The sequence below is a fragment of the Anser brachyrhynchus genome (genome assembly GCF_964034855.1).
Source record: "Anser brachyrhynchus genome assembly, chromosome: 24".
In the NCBI taxonomy this organism is placed as follows: domain Eukaryota; kingdom Metazoa; phylum Chordata; class Aves; order Anseriformes; family Anatidae; genus Anser; species Anser brachyrhynchus.
Genome location: NC_137717.1, coordinates 1,237,182 through 1,249,777, shown reverse-complemented (window position 1 = coordinate 1,249,777; position 12,596 = coordinate 1,237,182). Strand labels below are relative to the sequence as shown.

General features: G+C 55.6%; 2 protein-coding genes across 7 annotated transcripts in view; both read left to right on the top strand.

Annotated features, from left to right (window-relative positions):
• The window catches only part of KHDRBS1 (KH RNA binding domain containing, signal transduction associated 1), a 22,220-nt gene extending 18,554 nt beyond the window's left edge, over positions 1-3,666 (top strand). The window contains exon 10 of the mRNA XM_080567155.1: positions 1,127-3,666. The gene's annotated coding sequence lies outside the window, so the exon portion shown is untranslated. The remainder of the gene's footprint in view (positions 1-1,126) is intronic.
• The window catches only part of TMEM39B (transmembrane protein 39B), a 12,935-nt gene extending 339 nt beyond the window's left edge, over positions 1-12,596 (top strand). Inside the window, exons 1-10 of one of the 6 annotated variants that reach the window (XM_080567151.1) lie at positions 4,140-4,237; positions 5,109-5,201; positions 5,996-6,204; positions 7,986-8,205; positions 8,501-8,584; positions 9,243-9,397; positions 10,058-10,394; positions 11,063-11,250; positions 11,720-11,840; positions 12,221-12,596. In XM_080567151.1, coding sequence (XP_080423277.1) covers positions 6,077-6,204; positions 7,986-8,205; positions 8,501-8,584; positions 9,243-9,397; positions 10,058-10,394; positions 11,063-11,250; positions 11,720-11,840; positions 12,221-12,457 — 1,470 coding nt within the window. In that variant the 5' untranslated portion in view covers positions 4,140-4,237; positions 5,109-5,201; positions 5,996-6,076 and the 3' untranslated portion in view covers positions 12,458-12,596. Of the gene's footprint in view, positions 1-4,106; positions 4,238-4,730; positions 5,213-5,995; positions 6,205-7,985; positions 8,206-8,500; positions 8,585-9,242; positions 9,398-10,057; positions 10,395-11,062; positions 11,251-11,719; positions 11,841-12,220 lie in introns of those variants that run through there. The other 5 variants (XM_080567150.1, XM_080567149.1, XM_080567153.1 and 2 more) reach the window with 5 other exon arrangements.

Genomic DNA, 12,596 nt, shown 5'->3' with positions numbered 1-12,596 from the left:
ACAGCTCTCCCACCGAGGTCCCGTGGAGAAGGAGGTTTAAGTGGATTTGAGGGGAGGGGGAAATGTGGTGAGGAGATGTATTTCTGGGAGCTGGTTCCTGACTGAGCTGCTGGCTTTCGTCTGAATGCTCTCGGCAGCAAGGTGGCGTTAAATTTGTTGTAACCCTGTGCTCTAGGAACAGAGCAGCCTAAGGAACGGTTCAGGAGGAATTCCTGCAGGACCCTATAATGCGTTAAAATTACGCACTGCAGGTAGCCCAATTAGGCCTTGCTAGTTCTGTCCCTTCCACGCTGCCGTGGCGGACTCTGAAACGTGGTCTGGCTGCTGTTTCATGGCTTTTAGTCCAGTATAGCTGTCAGACTGCTGGGCCAGTGGTCCTCCGCGCCTCACCGGGATAACTCTAGCTCGGAGCCCTGCGGGGAGTGGATGCCCTGAGCCCCCGGGGGGTGAGGAAGCCGCAGCACCTTTGGGAGCTGGTGCTGGTCAGCACCCGTGGTGGCGGGGCTCCCTCTGGTGGCTGCTGTGGCCGCAGTGACTTGCTTTCTCCGCTAAATACCTTAATAAATGCGTGCGCACGCTCGCAAACCGAGTGGTACCTTGGTTGGGGATGTCGGTCCCCCAGCATTGCGCGTCGGAGGAGTGACCGTCTGGTGCTGCAGGGGCACGGCTCCCTCCGGCCCGAAGGCAGCGGCCCTGAGCGTTGCCTGTGGGGACAGCTGATCCGGTCCTCTCGAGACCGCTGCAAGTCTGAGCTCCGTAAATAAAAGAGCAAAGACACAAACCTTTGTATCGCTGGAGTCTAATGACTTCAAAGACCACCGTGAAAAGCCCTGAGTGTAGGATATAAGGACGTAAGTCTTTTTTTATGTGGAAATGTAAAGGTACCAAATGAGCTTCTCTTAAGAGCATTAGGATCAAAAAAATGGTAATACGTGGAAATAAGGGAGTGAAATTATCCTCAATTCTTTGACTTTAACTTGAAAATTGATCCATAATTTTGTTAGGGGAAATCATAACATGTCTGAATTTCTGTGGCCTGTTTGTGCAATGCACCTTCGCTTACAATGTAACTGGAACATCAATTTATATAGCGTTGTACCAATCTTTCCCATTTCTTTCTTAATAGGCACAACTTTTATATCAAGTGGAAAAGACTTGATAGAGATCATCTATTATGATGCAGTTTTTTACCAGTAGACGTGGATCTTGTGACACTGCCTTTGGAGTAATACAGTTTGCTTATGCGTTGCATTTGTTGCATGTTTATGTGGAAAAAATTGAATGTTATGGAGGAATGTAAATCTTAATATATTGAAAATAACTGTATATGCTAAAAATATTTCAAAAACATGCCCTGCACCAGATATCTTCCTCCCTCTCAAAGCATTACTACATTCAGATTTTAGCCTAGAGTCTGCAAAATCTAATTCGAGATCCCAAAATAGCCATCAGCATCGGATGTGTGTCTCAGAGATGCTCTAATTAGCCAGACATTCCGGGGGTGATGCAGGACTCGCTGAAATACGTGAGGGGTAGAGATTCCTCCGAGTGCTGAAGTCTGAGTCACCCAGACAACCTCCCTTTACGCTGACACTGGAGGGGGCATTCTGCTGGCCGTGGGCAGACACGTGCAGGTGAGCTTTGGTCTCCTGCTTTGCCCAAAGAACTAATTCACATCTCGTTATTTGTAGGACTGTGGTAAATGCCATGAACAGTAAAAGCCCCCGTTATGCATGGTACTGTACAGTGCGATGTACGACACAGTCACGTCTCCTCCGTGGAAGTGCTTCCCAGCAGTACTGCTCTTCCCGAGGGGAGCTTGGCTCCAGAAACCTCCTCTTGCTGCAGAGCACCCCCTGCCTCAGCAGTCCCACCCTCTCTGGCCCTTGCTCTGGGGGGCTGCTGCTTCCTCAGCCTGGGGTATAACTGGTCAGGCTGGCCCCGCTTGCCTCTGATACAACCCCAGACTTCTTCCCACTTCTTCCGTGGGGTCTCGCCACGTGCAGTGGTTCGCAGCCAGCGGCTTGGTCAGCAGCAGGAGTGTGAACCTGAGCTCCCAGGAAAATGCTCTGCCTGCTATTGCAGAGGTGTCCCGAGCAGCTTGCCCTGGAAGGATGCTGTCCTACTGTGCCTGTTCCTTACCCCTGGTTTCAAGTTGCTCTTTAGATTGTTAGATAAAGCAAATGACTACTAGCTTTATTTTATAACTTACTATTTTTTTAACTTAAAATACCGTGTTTTCAGTAAGGCTAAAAACCTGCCTTGATGTGGCTCTCTGTAAAAGTCCAAATTTGGCAAGTTGGGTCCAGCTTGGATTTCGGAGCACAGCTGGATTCCCTATTTGGCTGTTAGAGCAGATGATTCTTTTTGTACAGAATGAGTTTTTAATTTTGTATGAGAGCATCTGTCACGGACAGAGCCAAGAAAAACAATTTAAACGTGCACATCTTCCCTTCCTCACCCCGCACCGCTGCTCTCCTAAGCAGCACGTGGGCAGAGGGCGATCCCTGCACCCGTGCCAGGCCCTCAGAGCGGCCCTAAAGGAAAAGAGACCAGCTGTGCCCTGTCTGCTGGGAGCTGCCCAGGAGAACAGGAGGTGCTGCTCACACAGCTCCTCTCTCGGCTGCGAGGAACCAAGTACATATGGTGCTTCTGGGGAGCAAGGCGAGGCTCAGGGAAATCCCGCTTTAATTGATAAACCCGTAACATCTTGAATGAGATGTTGGACACGAGCCCCACTTGTAAGCTTTGAGGGGGAGGAATTTCTGCAGGCTAGTCAGGGCCCGTGGGGAGCTGCCATCTCAAATGTAGATGTTATTCCTCTTTTGTGCTCAGGAAGCTCGGCTCTGTGAGCGCAGTGCAGAAACCTTTGCTGCTGCTGCTCAGTTGAGCCTTCCGCTGCTGCCATATGTTTCGATAGAGATGTTTGTCTCCACGCTCACTCTGCTCCTTTTGCAAAGCGGGATGGGGCTCAGAGGAGTTGGTGTCAGAGCTGATAAAGGAGCACGGTTAAGATGCCGTTGGCTTTCCTGTGACTGGGAAACGGGACTGCCAGCGTTCGTTGGGAGTGCTGGCGAGCACCGGGACCTCCTTCAGCTGCCCCAAAAGCTGGAGCGCGAGGGCTGCGATGCTGGTTTCCAGTGAAGCTGCTGCTTCTGCTGCTGGCTTTACAACGCAACGCCACCAAAGGCGTGTGCGTGGTGTTGCACACAGACCTGGTGCACACAGACCTGTTTTTAGTATGGCGCCGGTGCATCCTGCCTGCTGGCGTTACGGCTCCCTCTGAACGCTGCGGGGCTTGATGGCTCTGCACAGCATAGGTTCCAAGCCCAGTAAAGAACAGAAGATTGGTCCTGTGAAAGTTCATTAACTTCAGCAGTGGCTCTGCCGCCAGCCTAGGCAGGGGTGGCTCTCCCCATTGTGTAACGCTCCATCTGCACTGAAGCATCAAACGCCCACGAGTCGAGGAATTCAATGAAAAATACAGCAAGTGGTTGGTAAAGGTGGTGAAGACTGATCAAGGTGAATCACAGCGTTAAAATAACTTGTATAGGAAACTGGCGAGCTCTCGCACGGCTGCTATTTAGCAAGAAGTGTTGAGCAGATGTTGGAAATGATTACTCATCCCTTACAATAAAGGCCTAACGTTGGCTTTTTTGGCTTTCAAACGTGTGAGGCGTTCTGTTGTTTCCCTTCCTGCCGCAGAGGTGGTGTCGAGCTGAAGATGTGCTGTGGGGCTCCCGGTCCCCGGGGTGATGCCGGGGAGGGCGCAGGGTGCTCGCTTCCCCCCCGCAGAGCAGCGCAGGGGGGCTGGGGCCGTGCATGCCTTGGGTGCAAGCCTCTGGGGTGCAAGCTGGGTGCGCCGAGAACTGGAAGGAAAATGAGGATACAGCCGCCAGCGCCTGTAATGCAGGCGGCCAGGGCTGGGGCGAGAGGGCGGGGGCGGCGGCAGCTCCCGGGACCCGGACGGGGGGGGCTGCCCCGGGGGGGGGCCGCGGCGGGGAGCGAACCGGTGCCGGGGATCGAACCCGCGGCCGAGCCGCCAGGAGCGAGGGGGCGGGGCTGGGGCTGCCGGGGGGCGGGGCGAGGCGCCGGGGGGCGGGGCGAGGCGCCGGGGGGCGTGGCCGGGGGCGGGGCTGGCGCCGTGCCGGAGGTTTGTCCGCTGGCGGCCGCCATCGCGGCGCGGCCCCGCCCGCCATATTGTGCCCGGCGCTGGCGGAGCGGCGGCCGGAGATGGGTGAGGGCGGCGGGGCGGGGACGGCACCGGCCCGGGGGGGGACGGGGGAGACGGGACGGGAGCGGCTGAGCCGGGACGGGCCTGGCCGGGGCCGGGCCGCGGGCGGGGCCCCCGTGAGGCGCAGGCGGCCCCGCCCCGCCCCGCCGCGCTGAGGGGGCGGCTCCCGGCCGAGGCCTGCACCGGGCCCCGGGGCCGCCCCCCGCGGCTCCAGAGCGGCGCCGGGCCCGGCACGGCGGCCGCGGGGCCCCTGAGACCCTCCTGGGCCCCCCCCCTTGTTCCTCTCCGGTCCCCCCCGGCCTCTCCCCCGGCCCCTCCGGAGCCCCCGGGCCGCGTCCTGCAGCTCCCGAGGGGCTCCCCCGGGCCCCCGGCCCTGCCCCCGGGCCCCCAGCTCAGCCCCCGGGCCCCCGGCCCTGCCCCCGGGCCCCCAGCTCAGCCCCCGGGCCCCCAGCCCTGCCCCTTCCCCCTCTGCCGTGCCCCAGCCCCGCTGCTTTTGTGTCCCAGGCCGGTTCTGTGCTCTGAGACCCCCCCCAGACCCCCCGTTGTGCCCGGGGCCCCTCCCTGCAGCCCCCCCGCTCCCTGCAGCCCCCGGCTGCGCCCTGCCACGTCCCGGGGCTTCTGCCCCTCGGTGCTGCCGGCACCGCTGTGCCCCCCTGCTCTGCCTGGGGGCGCCCGCCTCAGGGCGCCTTTGGGTGCCCGCCTCAGGGCGTCTTCGGTTTGCTCGGGTCTAGCCCCAGGCACGTCGCTGCACCCCCTGCCCCTCCTTGTCCGGGACTAGGCCAGCGGTTCGCTGGGGGACGTGTGAGCGTGGCGTAAGCTTTGCAGGTTGTTTGAGAGCGGTGTCTGAGTCTTCAGCGAGTTTTCTTTCTTCCAGTTAATTGCAAACTGGAGAACAGCAGCCAGAAAAAGAAACTATAAACATTTGGTGCGACCTGATCTGAGTTTTGTCACGGCTCAGATCCCACTGGTAGGGAAATGGTGTGTTCTCATCCCGTCCCCTCTTTAAGCTGTATAGATTTACTTGTATAACTTTAAGTCGTATGTTGTAAACAGGACCCAGAGGAGATTTTTAAGCCCTGGGATTATTATTATTATTGTTTGCACTGTGGCAAGCAAGCCCTAGAAAAGCTAACTGCAGGCTAGCATCCAACTGAGCCATGCCCAAATGCCCAAAAAACTGAGCAAATGCCCAAAAAACTCTCCAGGTGCTTTTTCTCCACCTTACAAGAGCACAAAAAGGAAAAAGTCACCTTGTGCGCTTTTGCAGCGTCTCTTATAAAAGAGCTGTGAGTATTTGATTCTAGCACAAAACCGGGCAAAAGGGGACCGAGGTAATACCCCCGACTTATTGAATCCTTTGGGCAAATTGTTTAACGTCTCCGTAAGCGCCTTGCTCTGCCAGGGGAACAGGGATAACACCGCCGCCATGCAGATTAAATTCCTTGCAAACTGCCGTGGGACAGAGGGAGGCATGAAAAGCTTCCTCCTGCTCCCTCGCAGCCTGCACGCGTCAGGCGTTAGACGCCCGATCAAGTCGCAGCGCCTCAGCAAGCTGCTGCACGCCCTGGGAGCGTCGGGAGCTATCTGGGCCGCATCTCTGGCCGCTGGCGATGCAGGAGGAGACGGAGCCGGGCTTAGCCCCCTGCGAAAAGGGCCGAGCGAGGCCGCATTGTCTTGCCCCGTGCTGCAGGCGGCGGGTTACCGCCGGTCAGCAGCGCGCGGTGAGCAGGTGAGCCTTACTTCTAAACCTTCTCTTTCCAGTTTTGAGGACCGAAGACATCGCCACGCAGTGAGGAGCCGAGAAGCCGCCCCGCAGAGCAGCCCTCCGCACCCTCTGCTGTTATGGCAGGGGGAAGGCGGGGCCCCAACCGCACGTCCTACTGCCGAAACCCCCTCTGCGAGCCCGGCGCCGCTGGCGGCTCCGGCCACTCCACCAGTTCCTCTGTCACGGGCGTGCGCTCACGCACCAGGTACGTCGGGTCGCCGGGTCCTGGGGGGCAGCCAGCCAGGTGCTCCCCTCCCCGGCAGGTGTCGGCCATCCGTCGCACTCTGCTGGCTCTTCTGGGGCTCAGGGTTTTGCTGTCTCCCACAGCTGGCTGAAATCCTTTCCCTGTACGTGGCAGTGTCCGTGCTGCGTGTCCTAACTGGGTCGCTGGGTTCTCGTTTGCCCAAGTGCTTGGTCAGACCACGACAGACTTCCATGAGCGTTCAAAAGCCTTCAGTGACCGTTCAATGGAAAGCAGGAGTACATTTTTTTTACCGAAAGCCTGGCTGTGGAGTTCTGGTTATTGGGTCTCCTGTGCCCCTGGGTTTGTCACGGGAGGTATTTCTAGGGTAGAGTTTAGCTAGGTCAGGTGATGTGTAGGCTGCGTTTGGTTCTTCTGCAGATTCTGGCCCAACTGGTTGTTGGCATTTCTGCTTCTGAGGTGAGAGAGGTGAAAAGAGAAGCCGTGCACCAACAGGAATATGTAAGCAGGCGGCACCTTGTGAACTGCCTGCATAGCAAATGTTAGATCCATCTCAGCCTCTCCCCGCGCATGGCCCTGGGCCAAGAAATGTGTGTGGAGACAGTTATTCAAACAAGTTACTGCAAGGCTGCTGAGAGTGGAGCAATCCACCTTGTACGTGCTGTGCTGTGGTAGCGTGCACAGAAGTCCTCATCACGAAGCAGGGAATGTAGCACAGACCCACACCCCAGCGCACCTCCAGGTGATGTGGCTGTGTGCCGTGCCGCGCGACACCGGTCGCCTGAATGGCAGCCCAGGCTGGGGAACCCCAAAAAGCTCCGTGCCCGTAACGCCTCTGGGAGCTGCGTTCTGCAGGAAGCCCCAAGTGACGGCGTGTATGCGTAAGAAAGGCCTCGGGGCTGTGTTTAAAGCCCTCCGCTGGGGAACCAGAACTTGTCAAGCTGGGACTTGGGGGATTTCAGAGACAGCTTGGGTTCCTAAAGTTGTCCCCACACACTTATTTCAGGCTATCAGCCTCCTGGTTTAAAAAGCACAGGTTGATCCACCTGTGTCCACCCTGGCTAGAAGTCTTTCTGCAGTCGCTCTCTGAGACTCCTGTGATTTCGTTTGGGGATTTTCAATAGGAATTTGGCACCTTGTGCTCTGTGGTTCCTTTGAAACCCACACCCAGATTCCTCTGACTGTTGTTATTTAGAGATTGCAAATCAGGAGAGATATATCTGCTGTATATTAATTCCCTTCCCTTTGATTAAAAGGGTTGGTGTCTGGAATTGTGTGCGTGCTCACACAGGAATACGCTCCTCTGACTAAACTTGTTTTTCCCCATCGTTGAATAGAAGCTGAAGAATGAGAAAGGGCTTGTGTTTAATTGCTTTGTATTTCATGTTCAAGCACTCTTAGAAATGTAAATAGCAACTCGAGGCCCAAACGCTCGCAATTAATTAAGAGGGCCACCGGTTGCCCCTTGAACAGCCCAACACAGCCACAGCTTTTGAACCTGCCTCAAAGCGAGGGATTTAATACCAAATGACCTGGCGCTGCAGGCTGGCCTGGTTCCAAATATTGCTTTCACCGGGAAAATTCCTGCTTGCATCCGCCTGGAAGAGGCGTTCTGGAAGTCCTCGGGGTGCTGACACGGCTGGTTTGTGGCAGCTCCTGGCCGTGATAGCCCGCCGAGGTCCCTCGGTTGGTGTTCGACCCTCCCTCTTCCACAATCCATGGGCTGGAGGGCAGCGCCGTGCTTGTCTGGGGAAGTGACTGCTGCTTCTGCTTTGCTCTGGTAGGAGCGGTTCAGGTACAGGCCTTTCCAGCCCACCCTTGGCAACGCAGACAGTCGTTCCCCTCCGGCACTGTAAGATCCCAGAGCTGCCTGTGGAGAGGAGCGTGCTGTTTGAGCTTCAGCTCTTCTTCTGCCATCTCGTTGCGCTGTTCGTCCACTACATCAACATCTACAAGACCGTGTGGTGGTACCCCCCCTCCCATCCTCCTTCGCACACGTCGCTGGTAAGCACCAAAGGACAGCTGCTGCCTGGTGACATTTACAGGCTCTCTTGGGTTGTTAGACGTGAATCTTTCTCTCCCTGTTTTACGCAAACTACACGTGACTCTGCAGCCCTGGAGGGCTGCTCGTGTGGCTTTCGTTTGGCAAATTTTGGGCACTGGCTGTCTGCGTGGCATTCTCTTCCTGATCTTGGAAGAGAGAGCCCAAGGAGAAAAGAATGTTTTAGAAGCTTCTCTGTTGAATGTGGTTTTCTGCTGCCCGATGGAAAGCGGAATCATTTTGTTCTCGTTGCTGCAGAATTTTCATCTTATTGACTTCAACGTGCTGACGGTGACAACGATCGTCCTGGCACGCCGGCTGATCGTCGCTATTGTGAAGGAGGTAACGTCCCCAGGCGAATCTCAGAGCCGTTCTTCCCTCGGGTGAAACGTAAAGTTCTCTGTCCCTGTTGCAGTTCCAAACTCTTGTCCTTTTCCAATGAACTTTGGGCTGTGTCCCAGTCAGGAAGCTAGGTATGGTTTCTAACTGGAAGAAGAGAGAAACGAGCATCTCAAAATGCTGCTCGTGACTCTCACTGTCCTCCTGGGCTTGTTTCTGAATCACTGTCTCAACTAGGCTGTAGTAATTCTGCGTTGTTCCTTGCGAAGAGCAGCGTTTGGCTCTTCTCCTGTTCTCTTAATTTATCTAGCTCTCTAAGGAGGAACCAGTATAGTTTGGTTTCTGCTGACTGCAGAAGCTTTCTGTGGTGAGCAGGTCCAGGAAAGTGGGCCGGTGGCCTAGGTAAGGTCCAGGCCTTAACAAGAAACTCTGAGAGCTCTCCTCATTCCGGCTTGAGTGAGGCCCTGGGTTCTGGAGGCTCTGGATTCCAGCCTGAAGGCGGCCTCCCCTTTCTGGTGGCACTCAAATAATGCCTTTCACTAGCTCTTCCCTCATGCATAGGGTGTTGGTTTTACAGATTGAGTGCTGCCTGTTTACCGTTTGCTCCCTGGAGGAGCAGCGAGTTAGTCTCCCTTCAGCCCTGCTCCTTCTCTCCCCGCAGGCTTCGCAGAGCGGCAAAGTCTCCCTGCCACGCTCGGTTTTCCTGGTGATCACCCGGTTCGCTGTTCTCACTGGCACGGGCTGGAGTTTGTGTCGATCCATAATTCACCTTTTCAGAACCTACTCTTTCCTTAATCTCCTGTTCCTGTGTTACCCGTAAGTATCCTTCTATCATTCGTTTGTGATTTCTGATGTTGCTTCAGAGCAGTGGATGTTGCTCAGGTGAAAGGAAGTTTGGAAGTAAATAAGCCCTTGATTACATGGCAACAGAACTTAACCTACCCTTTGCAGTCTTGCTGCGTCACATTTCCTCTTGGTTCCAGGGCATATTTTTCCCATTTGCACACCTTTCAGCCCTAATGTAAGCATTAATTACAGTTCCTAGATTGCTTGTGTCATCTGAAAAGGATTGTCTGTTTTTCTCATGGTATTCAAAGAACCCGTTCCTTCAGCTTACTTTAGTCCTTAGGTGCCTCTGCCAGGTGGAGAGGATCAAACGCTTCCCTGTTTCATGTTAACCAGGAGAAGGAAGCTGGTTGAATTTCCATTCAATTAGTGGAGTTGCTCCCTTCCCTCTGGTAGAGGCAGGAGGAAGGATCTCGTAAAGACGTGAGACTTGGTGTTCTATTGGTGAAGGTGGCCTGGGTTGTACGGCCATTTGAGGTCATTTTGGTGAAGATCTTTTCTGGAGTTTATTTAAGCAGTAGGTGCCATTTGGGACAGGGATGCAGTCGTAATGCTGAGGCACTACCGGTAAAGGTGTTGCCCGGGGAGCTGGCAAGGCCGTAACCACCTTTCTGCACCTTGCTGCTGCAGGTTTGGCATGTACATTCCCTTCCTCCAACTGAACTGTGACTTTCGGAAGACGAGCCTCTTCTCCCAGGTGGCCAACATCGGTCCCAGAGAGACCGGCGAGGTGAACTTCAGGGGCAGAGACTACCTGACTGTCCTAAAGGAAACCTGGAAGCAGCACACCCGACAGATGTACGGCATGGAGGCCATGCCCACTCACGCCTGCTGCCTCTCCCCAGATCTCATCCGAAATGAGGTGGAATACTTGAAAATGGACTTTAACTGGCGGATGAAAGAGGTGCTGGTGAGCTCCATGCTCAGTGCCTACTACGTGGCCTTCGTGCCAGTGTGGTTTGTGAAGGTGAGCCAGAGCCCTCGCTGCTCTTGCAGCCCTGCGCGTGCATCGTCCCACTCCTCCCAGCATGGGACTGGCTGGGGAGGACTGGGGAGAGGCGGGCGCTGGGTTAGGGTTGCTGTTAGTGAGATGCGCATCCGTCTGCTCCGTGAGGAGCAGTGTCATCCTCTCACCTTCCCCAGGAGCTAAAAGGGGGCGTTGGACCCCAGTCTGACCAGCCCTTTGCGTGCTGGCCTTCTGTCAGGACGCAGCTCGAGGACAGGGGACTGACTTTAACCAGGGAGCCAGTCTGAGAGAGGATGGGTTTTATTAGGTTTCTTCGGTGCTTTATTTCGGTTCCTGGTATGTGGTGCAGTGAGACGCGTCTAGTAATAAATCTGTCAGACCTCAGGGCTGAGCCCTGCGGGACTGGTGCCCCCGCCCAGCAGCTGAGCTGGGGGAGCATCAGAAACACCTCCCCATATTTGGTGATCCGTGATGACAGCGTAAATGTTTTGCCGCGGTGTGTTCGGGAGCTGTACAGCAGCCGTCCTATGTGGGCGCCTCTTTTGGAGGAAGGATTAACGGCTGCGTGAAAAGCCCTCGTTCTACCTGCCGGAGCGCTTTGTGTTTTGATGGCTTTGTTAGGTGAGGCTGTCCAAACACGTTGTCACAGTCTTCCTGTCCCCCCACAGAACACGCAGTACTACGACAAGCGCTGGTCGTGTGAGCTCTTCCTTCTGGTTTCCATCAGCACGTCTGTGATTCTGATGCAGTACCTCCTGCCTGCGCGCTACTGCGACCTGCTCCACAAAGCTGCGGCGCACCTGGGCTGCTGGCAGAAGGTCGACCCAGCCCTCTGCTCCAATGTGCTACAGCATCAGTAAGGAACCCTCCGGGGCGAGGGCCGGAGCTTTCTGTTTCTGTTGGTGCGAACTGAGGCTGGGTGGGGGGCGCTCGGCTTTCAGCCATCTCTCTTCCTCTTCTTTTTGCTATAAAAAAAAAAAGAGAAAGAAAAACGAAGGCAGGGTTGTGAGCTGACACATCTGGCATGGTACAGACGCTATCTGTACTGTCCACTTCCAAGTGCCGCAGGCAGATCTGATTTTGGCAACATGCCTGCTGCTTCTGGCCGCAGGTAACCGCAGTTTGTCACTGCCACAGTTACCTGCCCCAGCGGCCCAAATTCTGCCCTCACAAATGACCACGGCTCACCACTGCGGAAAATGCCGCGGCCACGGCTCATACATTGTCCTGGCTGAAGGGGGAAGGCAGCAGACCCCCCTTCTGCCCCCAGACCCCGTCTCCAGCTGGGCAGGTGGAAGTAAAAGCGCTCTGCTTGTCTTCTGCAGGTGGACGGAGGAGTGCATGTGGCCACAGGGAGTGCTAGTGAAACACAGCAAGAATGTGTACAAAGCTGTGGGTCATTACAACGTGGCTGTGCCATCGGACGTCTCGCACTTCCGCTTTCACGTAAGGTCACATTTCCTGCTGGGAGCGGAGGCGTAGCACCTTGGCAGGACGGCAGTCCGTTTGTCCCGAGCGCCTCAGAGCTCCTGGTGGCACGAGCTGGCTCTCTGGGCGGGAGAGCTGCCCGCTGGGTGTACCAGGGCAGTGAACAAGCTGGATTCGGCAGCGTTGCACGCTAGTCCCACGTCTGCCTTCGGCGCTGCCAGGAGGGTGACTGCCCCGTGCAAAGCTGGCCCCTGTGCAGAGCTGTTCTGGGTAACGGTGGTGTCCGCAGAGGGGATCCCACAGGGCCGCCCCACGGGCCCCTGCCTCACGCGTCCTGTCCCAAATGGATCTGGCGGGCTGCGCCTGCGCTCGGTGCCTCACTGTCGCCTCTCCTACAGTTCTTTTTCAGCAAACCACTGAGAATCCTCAACATCCTGATCCTGCTGGAGGGAGCCGTCATCTTCTACCAGCTTTACTCGCTGATTTCTTCAGAGAAGTGGCATCAGACGATCTCACTGGCTCTGATCCTCTTCAGCAATTACTACGCCTTCTTCAAGCTGCTGCGTGACCGTCTGGTGCTGGGCAAAGCCTACTCGTATTCTGCCAGCAGAGACTCAGAGCAGAAGTTAAATTAAAACAATTGCACTGACGCTCAGCTTATTACAGAACAAACAGAACGAGAAACCCTCAGAGCTTTGTATTTTTGTTACCACTGCTTTTTTTCTTTGATAACTGATGTAATTAAAAGGAAAAAACATATTTTTTTACTCCCAA